General features: G+C 41.7%; 1 protein-coding gene across 2 annotated transcripts in view; it reads right to left on the reverse strand.

Moving 5' to 3' along the window:
* SLC22A16 (solute carrier family 22 member 16) overlaps positions 1 to 17,200 on the reverse strand; it is a 41,917-nt gene that overhangs the window by 16,315 nt on the left and 8,402 nt on the right. For both annotated transcript variants that reach the window (XM_034668985.1, XM_034668986.1), the window contains exons 2-3: positions 8,496 to 8,975; positions 1,383 to 1,500 (exon numbers count right to left, since the gene is read on the reverse strand). In XM_034668985.1, the coding sequence (XP_034524876.1) occupies positions 1,383 to 1,500; positions 8,496 to 8,975 (598 nt within the window). The remainder of the gene's footprint in view (positions 1 to 1,382; positions 1,501 to 8,495; positions 8,976 to 17,200) is intronic.

Genomic DNA, 17,200 nt, shown 5'->3' on the forward strand with positions numbered 1-17,200 from the left:
AACTACATTTTCCATAAAAATCAAAGACAGAAAATTAAGGCCACATTTACAAATGTATTCAATGAGTGGCTGTCTCATTTTCTCAGTATTTGCAAGACTGAAACAGATATTTTCAGAGTTCATCCTCTTAAGCCTTCCAAAGGGGACCTTCATACTCTCTCCATACCCGTGCCTCCGTTGAACCGTCATTCCCACCAAAGGGCTCAATAAATCTCACTCTGCAGTCACAGAGCCATTTCCTCTCATTCTTTCCTCAGTGGAGACAGACTGCAGGTTGTTATCTTTTATATTAAAAATTCTTTACATTCCTAAATACACATAATTACTTTTTTTAAAAAAGGGGCTACACCTCCAATTCTCTTAATTTTTTTTCTTTTTATGCATTGTCCCTATCCCTGGCCATCTGCATGGCTTCCTAGGAACCCTGTCCAGCCATCCGTGAAGACTCCAAAACTGAACACACCAGTCAGCTCTGTGAGGGCTGGGGCCTCTCCTGAGATCGCAGTCCTTGGCCTCTCCCTGGAATCTTGGCTCCTACGTCCTGTTGAGAGGGGATGCCTGCCCGTCCCTGAGTTTAGCAAGGTCACAAGCTCCTTCCACAGATAGAAACTTCACTCCTCTACCCTTGACTGGTGACCTCCAACAGGATTCACTGCTGCTGTCATCCGGCAGTTTGGACCCTGTCTGGAAGCCTCACCAAATGTGGGGACACTTCATCACTGGCTGTTCCACTTCCAGTACCAGTCCCCACCTGAAGGACGGCCCACTGTGCATGTTAACTTTAATCTCACTGACTCCTGATAACGACCCAATGAAGCAGGTAGTATTTTCTAGTTTACAGCTTAGAAACTAAGACTCAAAGAGGATACCATGTTTGCCCAAGGCCACACAGTGAAAAGCCAAAATAGGACAAAGCTGGTATTCAAGCTCATGCCCTTTTCCCTATATTTTCCTGTTCCTCCTAACAGAAAAGCCTAATGCCTTCTTGTTTTCATTCCTACCGCACATTATACGAACGCCTTTCTTAACAATGCACCTTAAGCATCTGTTTGGCTCACGCACCCAGGGCCTGACTCGGCCAATAGAATTGCTCAGAAATGAAATCATGCCTTAGTAATTGTGGAATGTGGATCGTGGGCCAGGCGTGGAGTCAAACAAAAAGTCTCTGCCTAGTAAGCAACCATTTTTCATGTTAATGAGTTTCATTGTAACACAGGGCACTACTATTCCACAGAAAGACCTCTCAGTGGAAGAACAAAGATGAGTCCTTGCTCTCTTTCCCCACATTCTAAATGACCCAAACGAAGACAGTTAGTCTCCATACGAAAATACTGCAGGAGAATTAATGAGGGTTTTTTTTTAAAACCACACACACAACTCACCATAGCGAGAAGAAAGCGTGCGATCATGAAGCTGTAATAATCAGACGAGAACGCCGCTGCTATGCCAAAGAAAAATATGCCAGTGCTTGTGAACCACAAGACAAGCCGTCTTCCTATCCTGAAAAATAAGAATCACACAGCGGGACAAGCAAGGTGTAGTTATAACAGTTCAAGCATTCACTCCAGCTCACAGAAGAGGAGTATCACCTATGTATTTAATAGCTTACGTATTGATTGCTGCTATTCATTCATGTATCTGGGGAAGTTATGAGTTTAACACAGGCAAGAGGCCCGTCTTTCAGTGGAGATCCCCAGAGGACTTGCCAACGTAGGACTGGTGAGGGAGAGGAGGGGGGATTTGTCCTTCTGCTCCCAGGCCTTCTGCTCTCTGACACATTAAAGCATCTTCCCTGTGAGGCTGGGTCTGCCCACAAGGGTAAAGCAGCTCGTGGTGAGCCTCCTTAAAAACAGAGGTCTTGCTACATTCTGCTCCTAGAATAAGCTGCTTACTTGCCCCAGATTTTCATAATGGGGAGGAGCATTTCTTTGTCTAAAAAGCAAACAAATTATATTCCTGATGGATTTTTTTAAATTGAGATATAATTCACATAACACATAATTCAACCTTTTTTAAAGGATACATTTCAGTGGCTTGTAGTATATTTACAAAGTTGTGCCACGCTCATGACTAATTCCAGGACATTTTCATCACTCCAAAAAGAAACTCGGAACCCAAGAGCCATCATTCCGCCTTTCCTACTCCCTCCAGCACCTGACAACCACTAACCTACTTTCTGTCTCTATAGGGAGTTGCCTATTTTGGACATTTTATATTAACAGTCACACAACATAGGACCTCCTGTGTCTGGCTTCTTTTACTTAGCATTGTCCCTTCAAGTCTCATCTGTGACATAGCGTATATCCGTACTTCACTCCTTTTTGGACCTAAATAACATGCCATTGTGTGGCTATGCCACATTTGTTTACCTATTCATCAGCTGATGGACATTTGGATTGTTTCCGCTTTTGAGTTATTGGGAATAATGCTGCCATTAACTTTTTGTGAGCGAAATTTTGTGTGAACTTATGTTTTCAGTTCTCTTGGGTATATACCTAGGAGTGGAATTGCTGGGTCATAACGATAACTCCGTGCTTAACATTTGGAGGAACTGCCAAACTGTTTCCCAAAGTGGCTGCCCCATTTTTACAATGTCACCCACAACGTATGAGGGGACCAATTTCTCCACATCCTTGGCAACACTTGTCTGTTACTGTCTATCTTTTTGATGATCGCCAACCTAGTGAGTGTGCAGGGGTATCTCATTGCGGTTTAGATTTACATTTCCTTAATGATTAATGACGGTGAGCATTTTCATATGCACTTATTGGTCATTTGTATATATTCCAAGAAATATCTATCCAAATCCTTTCCCCATTTTTAAATCGGGTTATTTGTCTTTTTATTGTTGAATTATAGGAATTTTTTATATATTCAGGATACTGGACTCTTATTAGATATGTGGTTCACAAATATTTTCTCCCTGTGAGTTGTCCCTGACAGATAATTTTAAGGCAAAAAAATACAGCCTTGAGATTCCAACTGACACATATGCCTGGTAAAGCAGATGATATGCAAGCAAAAAAAAAAAAATCCTTTGCACACCCTCAGCCTTCTATGCTCCCACACATACTAGTAGGGATGGTTGGCCCTATACACACATGTTCTCCAAACTCATCTGAGCCCTGAATGCCATTTCATACTTTCTACCCATCTCCAACCAACCTCCTCGACCACCCACAATGTCTCTACCAGCCATCTCCTGAGAGAACAGAGCCCATCAAAGAGAAAGCCCCACAACTTCTTGTTTTGCCCACCTGCCAGCACAACCTGCATCTGCGTTCAGCTCTCTCTTCCTTGCTCCTCTCTAGAGACACACACCCTTTTCTCTCCAAATACCAGTGTGCAATCTTTGTGTTGTATCATGCCTCTTTCCACCTCCTCTGAGAACTTACTCTAACAATTACTTCCTTTGCCTCTCTCTTTCTCTCTCTCCTCTGACTCCTTCCTTTCAGTGTAAGTCTTTTCCAGCCAAGGACAAGAACCTTCTCTGGACCCCATCACTCCTTCAACCACATTACATCCTGCCTTTCCTGCACTGATGGCTTATCCTTAAGAAATCCCTACTTCCTCAGCTCCTGCGGTTCCTTAGCCAGTGACCGCCGGGTTGCCACTGACTTTTCTGAGATGGCTCTCCAGTCCCCAGGGACCTCCAGGCTGCCTCTCTCAGTCCCAACCTGCCTGTCTTCTCTAGTGCCACTGACCATGCCTGCTCCTGAAGGCCCGCTCCCCATAGGTTTGCAGAACACCCCTCTCCAGGTTTGGCCCATACCGTCCTGAGGGCCCACCTGCCTCAATGCTGGCATTTCCTAAAGTCCTCTACTGTACCCTCTCTGCCCTTGTGATGTCATCAGCTCTCCTGGCTCGGATTCCTAAATACACATTATTAACGGCCCCCTGGTCTTCGGCTCCTAGTGGTTCTTCTCCATTTGCACGTCCTGCACCGCTGCCCTCTTTTGTTATTGCTGGTGGTGGTATTCTGATTTTCCCCTTTTTTCTTAATCCAGGGATAGGACATACTCATTGGAAAATACACTCAAACATGTTTCCTGTTCTTCTAAGGTGGCTCTTTCCCTCATGTTTCCTGAGCTGGTTGATATTCTTCCCCCCAAATCCTCTTCCTCCTGCATAGTGGTCACAAAATTATGTCAGTTTAAAAATGCCTCCTTGGGGCACAGGGGTGGCTCAGTCGGGTAAGCGTCTGCCTTCGGCTCAGGTCGTGATCCCAGGGTCCTGGGATCGAGTCCCACATTGGGCTCCTCACTCTGCAGGGAGCCTGCTTCTCCCTCTCCCTCTGCCTGCTGCTCCCCCTGCTTGCTCTCTCTCTTTCAAATAAGGAAATAAAATATTTTAAAATATGTGTCCATCTTTCCCTCCCTGTTTCTCCTGCCTTCATTTGGGCCTTCACCATTTCCTACATCTCTCATCCCAGCGGCCCCCCAACCGGCCCTCCTAATGTCGTACCAGGTCACCCCCCTCCCACACTTCCCAGAAATAAAAACAATTCTGGGTGTGATTTTGCTTCACTTCCTTCATCCATCCTATGCTTCTGCCAAATGGAGCTCCCCACAATTCCCTGAACGCTCTAGGCTCTCTCGGAGCACGAAATTGTTCCCTCCCCCTTAGAAAGCCTTCCCTAGTGAGCATTCAAAACCCAGGGCAAATGTGCAGCCTTTTCTGTCCGTCCTCTGTGGTCTTGTGGCAGAAATGGAGAGACAACGCAATGTAGTAATGAGGCATTCAGGCCTGGGTTCAAATCCCAGCTCCACTGCTTACTTTCCAAATAAACTTTCTGTGCCTCCTTTTCCACACCGGTACTTAAAATAGGGCCAATAGTGCCTACTGACTTCTTTAAATAATTAAATGAGATAATACACAAGACCTTTAAAATAGTACCTAGTGTACAGTAAATGGTGCATAAATGTGAGTTATTATTTTAAAAGCATTGATCACATTTCATTGAAATTATCTGTTTAAAAGTCTTTCTCCTACACTGTTAGCTCCATAAAGATGGGATCAGATCTTATTTCTTTGCTTTTTTATTATAATATATCATACATACATAAGAATGCATAAAAATACATATGTACAATTTGGAGAATAATAAAGACTCAAACATCTAGGAAATCACAACCCAAAGTAAGAAAGAGATCATTGCCACCTTCCCAATAGCTTCTCACACCTCCCTTTGATTCCAAACCCCAAACTCTTTGCCCCCTTTTGGAGGGACCATTATCCTAATTTTGGCAACTATCAATTCCTTGCTTTTCATTCCATTTTACCACGTTTATAGGCAGCCCTAAACAAGATAGGTTACTTTTGCTAGTTTTGAACTTTCTATCATTGAATAGTACTGTATGTATTATTTAATGTCTTGCTTCTTTCACTCAATACTATTTTTGGAGATTCATCTCTGTTGTTTGTGTAGCTATGTTTCATTCATTGCATGGTCACACATCCCACAGCCAGAAATACTGCAATACATGTGTCTAAAATATGGCTGAAGTATGTTTGACTTCCTTGCATGGCCAGGCTGGTGGCAACAATGCTGTAGGAGCCTTTTTGAAGCACTTACCCATGTGGACATGTGCAAGGGCATCTCCAGGGTCAAAGCCCTAGGACGTGTGATCTGTGCACATCACCAACTTTTCTGTATAATGAGAAACCACTCTAAGTTTTCCTGATTTGCATTCTCAATTTGCATTCACACCAGCAGGGTGAGAGATCCTATTAACCCATATCCTCACCAACACCTGGCATTACAAGACTTTCTACTTTTGACAACTGGTCAAAAATAAATGGTATGATTATAGATCATTAACATCTTTTTCAGCTTTCCATTAGCCATTTGGATTTTCTCTTTTATGAAGCGACTTCAAATCTTTTTCCCAGTTTTCTATTGGGTTGTCTATCTTTTTCCTATTGATAATAAAGTCCTTTAAGTATTCTGGATTCTAATCTTTTAGTTATATGTGAAACAAATATTCTCTCTCTCTCTTTTTCTCTCTGGCTTGTCTTTCTTCTCTTACTGGTGTCTTTTCATGGACATAAATTCTAGGGAAGTCAAATTTATCCATTTTTTCCTTCATGGTTAGTGCTTTTTGTGTCTTAAAAAAAGATCTTCCCTTCCTTCGATTAGGTTCTGAAAATATTCACCCCTATTATCTTTCTAAAGTTATATTGTTTTTCCTTTCACGTATGTACCTTTAATCCTTCTGATGTTTGTACTATAAGGTGTGAGGAAGGGACACCAGTTGTATTTTCTTCTATATGGCTATACAGTTGTCCCAGCACCACTTATTAATCCTTTTCCTGCTGATGTACAATGCCTTATTTGTTCCATAGTTGTATCTATAATTGCACTACTGTTTCAGGGTCCCCTAAGGAACAATCGACTGCTTGTCTAATGATATATCTACTTACCTTAATTATTTGATTCTTGAAGTTTGTCATTTTCTCCATAAAGGGCTTATACACTTTTTGACAGATTTATCCATACATATTTTATATTTTTAGTTTTTTGCAATGGCATTTTTTAAACTTTTTTTTAAAGGGAAGTATAGTTGACATCTGTTACATTAGTTTCAAGTGTACGACATAGTAATTCAGCAACTCTATACCTTATGCTGTGCTCACCACAAGTGTAGCTACCATCTGTCCCCACACAATGCTATTACAATACCATTGACTATATTCCCTGTGCTGTACCTTTAATCCCCATGACTTATTCATTCTGTAACTGGAGGCCTGTATCTCCCACTCCCCTTCATTCATTTCACCCAGCCCCCCACCATCTCCCCTTTGGTAACCATCAGTTTGTTTTCTGTATTTATGGGTCTGGTTCTGCTTTTTGTTTATTTGTTAATTCATCTGTTTTGTTTTTTAGATTCTACATATAAGTGAAATCATATGATATTTGACTTTCTGTCACTTATTTCACTTAGCACAATACCCTCCAAGTCCATCCATGTTGCAAATAGCAAGTTCTTGTTCTTTTACACGACTGGAATATTATTCAGCATATAATAGTATGTATTATACCTATATTATATATTATACATTATATTATTACATTTTGTTATAATTTATTAATATTATTGTATTAATATTTATCAGTTATTTTATTTTATATCAAGTATTAGTTATTATATAATATTGTATATTTATATATTTATTTAATTTATTTAATTTGTTTTTATTTATACTATATATGTATATTATATAGTCATTATATAATTATTATTGTTATGTTATATATTATTAACATATTACATTTTATTGCAAGTTATTGATATATAATAATATATTAATATGTAATATATTAATGATGATAAATAAAATGTATTATATTAATATACTATTTATATGTCACAACTTCTTTATCCGTTCATATGTCAATGGGCACTTTGTGCACAAGGGCTGCTTTTGCTGCCTTCTGCTTCTGCTGACTCTCACTCATGGTGTGTTTTAATCATGTGTTTTGGCTTTGACTGACCTAATTTCCACACTTTCCACACAATTACCCGGAAGGTAGTTATGGAACAGAAGATTCTGAATCATAGAAACATAACTTCAGCCACCAAACAACAACCAGACTCCACTTCTCTAATTTCATTATTCAAACGGCACCTCATGGGATGTGAGTTAGAGGTGGGGAGACCTGGGCACTCCTCCCTTTAGGCTTCCATAGACTTTGCCTCCGTTTGCTTTCACTTCTAGTATGGCCCCCGCTACAACAAAGCTCTATACTTTTATTTTGGACACATTTGTTGGCCCCATTAGACTAGCACACCCCAAGGGCAGGGATTTTGACCTAAGCTGTTGCCTTCAGGTTCCCAGGGCCCAGCACATGCCTGTAAAATCCCCAACTATGGGGACCAAATAAATTCATCTCTGTGCATTAGCACAGGTACTTAAAATGCAGTCCATGTCCACACAGAGATGAACTTTGGGCTATTTAAGTGCTATATATCCATTTTAACGTATGTTTTTTAAGAAAATATGGCTAGTGTATCAAATCCACAGTTTCATAGATACTACTGCTTAGAACCAGGCTACGTCTATTAAAAAGCAAGTCTATTTAAATATATATTTGTATATATATTCAAATAATAACCAGGATTTATTGAGTGGTTATACGTCCAAGGTACTTTTTCTGCATTAATTTTGCAATAACCCTTTGAAGTGAGTGCTATTATTTTCATCGCCAGCTTACAAACCAGTTTCTGAAACACAGGTTATGCCATTTTCCCAGGGCTCATGGCTAGTAAGTGGTAGAACCAGGATCTGAACCCAGGCTGGCTGTCTTCAGAACCCATGCTCCAATCACTATGTGTTTTGTGTCTACCTAAATAACAGATCAGCAAAGAAGTAGGTATTTAGATAGGAGGTATGGAAACGACTACAGTTTTGAACATAATTTCCTGACCTCTAAGAAAACCAGATAAGAACATGAACCCTACACTGATGCAACAACCCTAAATACTTCCTTTTACCTGTCAGAAAGGTAGCCAAAAATCATCGCTCCCAGCAGGACTCCCAACATAAATGCGGGCTGGATCATCTTGGCGAACCATTCTCGGTTACAGACCAGATTCCACTCAGTCACCACGGTGCTGTCCCACTTGCTCTTGTCATAGATGTAGCCATCCACACAAGGAAAGCTACTCTTACGGCCATTATAATCAGAGTTCAAACCAGACTTGTCATCCCTCCGGAATCGGTGACAACTTGTGAGCTCCCAGACCTCACCATTCTGTAGCTGCACTATAATCTGATCGTCATGGCCTGTGAAAAACAGGATCCAGATGTCCTCCAACCTCCAGCTAGAGATATTGTGGAAAAGAACTCGACTCACGTTGCCCGGAGGCCTGCAGGTATGGTAGGGGGACACTGTCATAAACACAGAGGCCAAGTAGTGGATCCCACAAGAGATGTTCTGGAAGGCACATATAAAATAGAGGAAGATCTGAAATCTACAAAAAGAAGAAAAGAAGTTATTGTATCTGGCCTGTGGGCTAAAAAAGACTATAAGTAAATATGAAGGGTGTTCATCACATTTAGCTTAATATATATACAGATGGATACGTGCAGAAATAATTACAGATGTCTCTGTGTATATATATGTGTGTGTGTGTGTGTATACATATATTATTTGTTAGTATATATACATAGCTCTGTTAGGAGAGCCCACAAGCAACGACATTGAGACAGGGGAACTAAAGGGACCCCATGAAAAACTACTTTTTTGCTCCTTTTCCTGATTCTATTCTTGCTAGGACCTATACCCACACCTTACACATGCCTTATAGAACAGGTAATGTATGTCCTCCTTTTAAAGGCCAAGGAGTTCAGATTTCTTTGGAGACTTCCAGCACAGTAGAGAGCATCTAAGGAGTGACCAGGTAGGGTCATCATGAACGTTTTCCAAGACCCCTGGATCCAGGGCATAAGTAACTTATAGAGGACACCTAAACGCTCATCTTTGTTCCCGGATGCCTGAGAAGACCCTGCATGAGACCATCATTCCCAATAAAAACTCCAGACTCCAAGCAAAGACGAAACTCACTCTCCTTTCCTTTCTGACTCTCCCACATGCTCTGTCTGTATCTGCTCTCTCTCTGTCTTCAATAAACTCTGCTCTCATTTGCTCTGGGCTCATGTTGATTTCTATCCTGTGCAAAGCCAAGGACTCTCCTGACTGGTCCTGAGAGACACCCTTTGGGTCCTTTAACCTGGCCAACCTTCATCACCATCCCAATAGCAACATGCACACCCAGGGCCCAGGTCTTGTTATCTAAATACCTTTCTCCAGTAAAAGGAACCAGGAAAAGTGGCTGATTTAAGACCAGGACAGGGAAAACTAAAAATACGCATAAAGCATCTTGTGGAATCAGAAAGTAAAGAAGCAGTCAAAATACAAAAGGTTGGGGGCAGGTCAAAGGGACACAGAAATCAATCTGAAAAAGCTCCCAAGGGGCAAGGCTGAGACAATTTGAGCAACAAAATAAATAGCATGGTATATCCCAAAGTATAAAATAAATATACAAGTCTATAATGTTTTGTTTAATTTTATGTGTCAGCAAGACTGGGCTAAGCCCAGATAGCTGGTAAACATTACTTCTGGGTGTGTCTGTGAGACTAAGATTTGAATGTGTAGACTGAGTAAAGAAGATTGCCCTCACCAGTGGCTGGGCATCCTCAATCCACCGAGGGCCTGACTAGAACAGAAGGTGGAGGAAGGGCAAATTTGCTCTCTCTGCTGGGGCTGAGACAACCATCTCCTCCTATCCTTGGACATCGGAATTCCTGGTTCTCAGGCTTTTGGACTCAGACTGAAATAGGGAAACTGAAGGACTCCATAAAAACCTGCTTTTTGCTCCTTTTCCTGCTTCTGTTCTTGCTATGACCAGCACCCCCATTTCATACATGCCTCAGAATGCAAACAGTATGTCCTCCTTGTAAGGAGCACAGAGTTAATGATTTTTTAGAGTCTGTCTGTATTTTCTCTATACTTTCCATAAACTCTGCTTTCCCCTCCTGCTGGCTCAACTTTGATTTCTATCCTGTGCACAGCCAGGGACTCTCTTGGCTGGTCCTGCGGGACTCCTTCTGGGTCCTCAGACCCAGCCTGCTAGCAACTAGACCAGGACTTACATCATCAGCCCCCCACATTTCAGGCCTTAAGACTGGGACCTCCAAGTACACCCCTGGCTGTCCTGGATCCCAGCCCCCAGACAGCTCCTTGTGCGACTTGTCTGCCTCCATAACTGTGTGAGCCAATTCCTATAACACATCTCTCATCTGTATCTCTATATATATCCTATTTGTTCTGCTTCTTTAGAGGATCTTGATGAATACAGACTTTGGGAGTAGTTCCAAAGGAACAGGACTTTAAGAATGAGTTTCTGAATTGGTTCTGGGGTTTCTGAAATTGGTTGTCTAATCTGATTAGATTTAAAAGCACTAATGACTCTATTTCCAGCAGGAACGAGGGCACAGACAGTTCACAGTGTGAACTGTTTATAGAAGTACACAAAATTGGGGTGTCTGGGTAGCTCAGTCAGTTAAGGGTCTGACTCTTGATTTTAGCTCAGGTCATGATCTCAGGGTTGTGAGATCAAGCCCTGTATTGATCGGGCTCCATGCTGGCCATGGAGGCTGCTTAAGATTCTCTTTCTCCCTCTGCCCCTCCTCCCCTCTCTCTCCCTCTAAAAAAGAAAGAAAGAAAGAAAGAAAGAAAGAAAGAAAGAAAGAAAGAAAGAAAGAAGAAAGAAGAAAGAAAGAAAAAGAAAAGGAAAGAAAAAAGAAAGAAATACGCAAAATATCTGCATTGACTACTCCTAACCAACCACTTATAAGGGGCTCAATGACTCTGTATACGATGCTTTCAAACATTTTTTGCGAACTAAAGAATGTAACAGCATTAGCTGGTTGCTCCTAACGTCCCTGGACAAAGTGAAAGAAAAGAGATGAGCTCAAAGGGTTTGAATTCCCAGCTCCAGCACTGCCGAAACAGCCTAAGAACTAGGTGTGTGCTGAAAGAGAGCCTTATCTCCCTTAGCCACAGGTCTGAAATTGTTGAAAATCAAACACAGAACCTCATTCTCCGAGTGGCTGAATGACAACGCCTACCTGACCCCTTTGAGTTTGGAAGACAACATATTCCTCACTTGGGTGTGTTACTCGGGCCCAGTTACTGAGTGAATTGATAAGCTGCTGGTTTTGAGTGAAGCCCAGAACAAGAAAAGGCCCTGCAACATGTCCAGGCTGCTCTGTCACTTGGGCCACATGGCAGATGCAATGGTGCTTGAAGTGCCAGTGGCATAGGGATGCCTTCTGGAGCCTCTGCCAGGCTCTTACGGGTAGATCCTACCATGGGCACTTAGGATTTCGTAACAAAGCCCTGCCACCCTCTGCAGATAGCTACTCTCCTTTCCAGAAACAGCTCTTGGCCCACTACAGGGTCTTAGTATAAATTGAACATTTGATCATGGGCCACTGAGTTACCATATGACCTGAGCTGCCCAAAACGAACTGGGTGTTACCTGATGCCCCAAGCCATAAAGTCGAGCGTGCACAGGTCAACGCTCCATCATCAAACAGAGGTGGAATATACATGATTGGGTGAGGAGATCCCGAGGGCACAAGTAACATAAAGAAGTGGGCCAAATGCCTACAGTCCCCACACCTGCTATACTGGCTGCTGCTGCTTTTCTTTTTTTCTGATTAAAGTGGTTTTTTTTTTATTTAATTGTGGTAAGAATACTTAATATTATATCTGTCCTGTTAACAAATCATAAGTGTACATTACTATTGACTATAAGTACAGTATTATATAGCAGATTTCTAGAGTTTATTCATCTTACTTAACTGAAACTTTACACCTGTTGATTAATAGCTCCCCATTGCGCCCTCCCCTCTAGCCCCTGGTAGCCACCACTCCAGTCTTTAATTTCTATGAATTTTACTATCTTAGAAACCTCCTATGAGTGGAATCAGGCAATACTTATCTTTTTGTGTCTGGCTTATTTTACTTAGCAAAATGTCCTCAAGGTTCATCCATATTGCTGCATATTGCAGAATTTCCTTCTTTTCTCAGGCTGAAATAGTATTCCATTGTAGGTACATCCATTCATTTGTGGATACACCCTGAGGTTGCTTCCGCATCTTAGCTACTATGACTAGGGCTGCCCACGGAATACCCATAACCACGGAAGTGCTAATACCTCTTCGAGATCCTGTTTTCAATTCTTTTAAATATATACCCAGAAGTGGGATTGCTGGATCATATGGTGGTTCTCTTTTTCAATTTTTTGTGGAATCTCCATACTGTTTTCCACAGTGGCTACGCCAATTTGCGTTCCCACCAGCAGCATGCAAGTGCTCCAATTTCTCTACAACCTCACCAACGTGTGCAGTCCTTTGTTTTTTTAAATAATAGCCACCCTGACAGGTGTGAGATGATATCTCATTGTGCTTTTAATTTGCATTCCCCTGATGATTAATGACAAAAGACATACATGCCTACATAGGTCATACACCTATTGGCCATTTGTATATTTTCCTTGGGGACGTGTCTGTCTATTCAAGTCATGGGCCCATTTTTTTTTTAAAGATTTTATTTATTTATTCAACAGAGATAGAGACAGCCAGCGAGAGAGGGAACACAAGCAGGGGGAGTGGGAGAGGAAGAAGCAGGCTCATAGCGGAGGAGCCTGATGTGGGGCTCGATCCCATAACACTGGGATCATGCCCTGAGCCGAAGGCAGACACTTAACCGCTGTGCCACCCAGGCGCCCCCATGGGCCCATTTTTTAATCAGGTTATTAATTTTTTGGTTTGGAGTTGTATGCATTCCTTATTTATTTTTTTTTTTTTTGGAAATTAGCTCCCTATCAGATATATGGTTGGCAAATATTTTCTCCCATTTTGTAGGTTGCCTTTTTACTCTGTTGATTGTTTTCTTTGTTGTGAAAAAGCTTTTTGGTTTGATGTAGCCCCACTGGTTTATTTTTGTTTTCTGTTGCCTGTACTTTTGATGTCGTATCTATGAAATCAGTGCCAAGATCAGTGTCAGGAAGCTTTCCCCTGTTTTCTACTAGAAGTTTTACAGTTTCCAGTCCCATGTTTAAGTCTTTAAACACTGCCTTCTCTCTCCTACCTTGCACCAAGGGCCTCATGGGACTTCCCTACAGTCAGCTGACAGAGTGAAAGACTTGGGCCTGATTTTACCGATGGTTCCACACAATGTGCAGGCACCACCTGAAAGTGGACAGCTGAAGCCCTTACAGCCCCTCTCTGGGGCAGGCCTGAAGGACAGTCGTGAAGGGAAATCCTCCCAGTGAACAGAACTTCGAAAAATGCACCTAGTTGTACACTTCGCTTGGAAGGAGAAATGGCCAGACATGTGATCATATATCAACACATAAGCTGTAGCCGATGGTTTAGCGGGATAGTCAAGGACTTGGAAGGCACATGATCAGAAAACTGGTGTCAAAGAAATTTGAAGAAGAGGTATGTGGACAGACCTCTAGGAATAGGAAAAAAATTTGAAGATATTTGTGTTTCGTGTGAGTGCTCACTAAAGGGTGACCTCAGCAAGGGAGGATTTTAATAATCAAGTGGATAGGATGATCCATTTTATGGATACTAGGTGGCTTCTTTTCCAAGCCATCTTGTCATTGCCCATTGGGCAAATGAACAAAGTGGTTATGGTGGCAGAGACAGAGGTTATGCATGGGTTCAGCATCTCGGTGAGCTAATCTAGCTACAGACACCACTGAGTACCCAATCTGCCAGCAGCTGAGACCAGCACTGAGCCCCAATATGGCACCACTCCTGGGGCAAGTGTCTGCTTATTCTACAGAACCATTTGGGCAGCATTTTGTCCTTACTAAAATAGATACTCTGGATATACATTTACCTTCTCTGCACAATGCTTCTGCCAAAACTACCACACTTACAGAATGCTTTATCCACCCTTGGGGTATTCCACGTAGCACTGCTTATGATGAAGAAACTCACTTCACAGCAAAAGAAATGTGGCAATGAGCCCCTGCTCATCAAACTTACTGATCTTACCATGTTCCCCACTATCCTGAAGCAGTTGGTTTGATAAAATGGTGGAAGAGTCTTTTGAAGACTCAATTACAAAGCTAGCTTGGTGGCAATATTATGCAGGGCTAGGATGAGATTCTCTAGAAAGCTGTGTATGCTCTGAACCAAGGTCCAATACATGGTCCTATGGTCCTATTTCTCTCCTAGTGAGCACTCACGAGTCCAGGAATTAAGGGGTGGAAATGGCAATTGCACCACACACCGTTACACCTAGGGAACCATTAACAAAATTTTTGCTTCCTGTTCCCACACCCTTACACTCTGCTAGCCTAAAGATCTTAATTCCAGGGGGAAGAATGTTTCCACCAGGAGACACAATAATGATTCCACTGAACTGGAAATAAGGCCATTCTGGATTCCTCAAGCCTCTGAATTAAAAGGCAAAGAAGAGAGTTACAATGTTGGCTGGGGTGATCGATCCTGACAACCAAGGGGAAATTGGCTCCACAATGGAGGTAAGGAAGAATATGTCTGCAATACAGGTGATCCCTTAGGGTGTCTCTGAGTATTACCATGCCCTGTGATGAAGGTCAGTGGAAAATTACAACACAATCCAGGCAGGGCTACTAATAGTCCAGACCCTTCAGGAATAAAGGGTGGGTCACTCTATCAGGTAAATGTCCACAGCCAACTGAGATGTTTGCTTAAGGCAAAGAGAATATAAAATGGGTCATGAAAGAAGGTAGTTATAATAAATACCACCTACAACCATGTGACTAGTTACAGAAACAAAGACTGTAATTGTCATGAGTATGTCTTCCTTATTTTGTTATGAATGTTTGTGTGTGTATAGACATATATTAAACAAATATCTTTGTTTTCTTCCTTATTCTCTTTTCATATAACATAAGATGTATTGACTTTATATCAGTTTTTAAATAGCTTTACATCATAATATTTCAGTTACAGAATAGCAGAAGAGTAAACATCATCAAAGGCCTTTACCTCCCATTCTGGGGACAGGATTAGTGTATTGCAGGTTGTATTCAGGATAGTTCAATCATGTCAATTAAGACCTTGTTATTGTCTTTACTTAGAGATTAAGTTTGGTTTAAGGAGATCCATATGGGTTACAAGTTGACAAAGGGTGATTAACCTGTGATGGTTAATTTTATGAATAAACTTGACTGGGCCATGGGATGCCCAGACAGCTGGTAAAACATTGCATCTGGATGTGTCTGTGAGGGATCTCCAGAAGAGACTGGCATTTAAATCAGTAGACTGAGTAAACATCATCCTTGTCAGTGTGGTGGGCATCATCTAATCCGTTGAGGGCCTGAATAGAACAAAAAGGCCAAGGAAGGACTAATTGCTCTCTTTGCTTGGGTTGAAACATCCATGTTCTCCTGCCCTTAGACATTGGTGCTCTTGGTTCAGACTCTGCCTGGGACTTAAACCATCAGGCCTGTGGTTCTCAGGCCTTTGGATTAGGACTGAATTACACCACTGGCTTTCCCAGGTCTCCTGCTTGCACAGGGCACATTGTGGCACTTCTTGCTTCTATAATTGTGTGAACCAATTCCTGTAATAAATCTCTTATCTACATCTATGTCTATCTATTTATATATCCTATCCATTCTGTTTCTCTGGAGAATCCTGACAAATGCACTACCTGGTTGAACAAACAAAAAGGGAGAAGAGACAAATCTTTTTTCCAGTAGAATTCCAATTACTATCGATAGACATTCCCCCTCTACAGGAGATGGAGCTTAATTCCCACTCTTTACTTCTGGAGGGCAGGCTAAGACACAGTGACTCCTTCCCAAAGAATACAGTACGAAAAAGGAAAAAACAGTAACTTTACAGTGGGAGAAATCAGACAAATGCTATCTTAACCAAATGTTGAAGGTTAACATCCCCAGTGATGTTGGCGTGGATGTCATGTACCGCCTCATACAATGTGATAAACAAGCACTTCACCTCTGCGGTACCTTCTAAAAGCCATAACCCCAATCTAACCATGAGAAAAACAACAGATAATCCCCGATTGTAAGACATTCTACAGATTGCCAGGCCAAAATGCCTAAGGATGGCCAAGGTCACAAAAAAAAAAACATAAAAACAAACAAACAAACAGAAACAAAAAACAAAAAACATAGGAAAGACTGAGAAACTACCACAGACTAGAGGGGAGTAGGATAACATACAAGCTAAATGCAGCGCAGGACCCTGAGTTAGATCCTGCAACATGAAGAGAGCGTTAATGGAAAACCTGGTGAAGCCTGTATAGAGTCTGGAGCTTACATCATAGTAATACACTGATGCCAGCTTCTTCGTTTGGCAAATGTGCCGTGGTAACGTAAGGTGCTCCCAATGGTGAAAACTGCCTGAAGGACATACAGGAGCTCTATACTATCTTTGTAACTTTTCTGTAAATCTAAAAGTATCCAAAAAAATATAATTGTATTCTAAATTTAAAAACAAATGTAGAGTCTCCAAATTTACAGACTCAAACCAACACATATTGTCTGAAATAAAAATTGTCTCACAAGGACAACGGTGCCCACAGGACGGCAGGGTGGAAGACATAACATTTGGACTGCCCCACTCATTTCAAACCCCTGGAATAAAGAGTGAGAAC

This window comes from Ailuropoda melanoleuca, chromosome 10, assembly GCF_002007445.2.
Source record: "Ailuropoda melanoleuca isolate Jingjing chromosome 10, ASM200744v2, whole genome shotgun sequence".
Classification (NCBI taxonomy): Eukaryota; Metazoa; Chordata; class Mammalia; order Carnivora; family Ursidae; genus Ailuropoda; species Ailuropoda melanoleuca.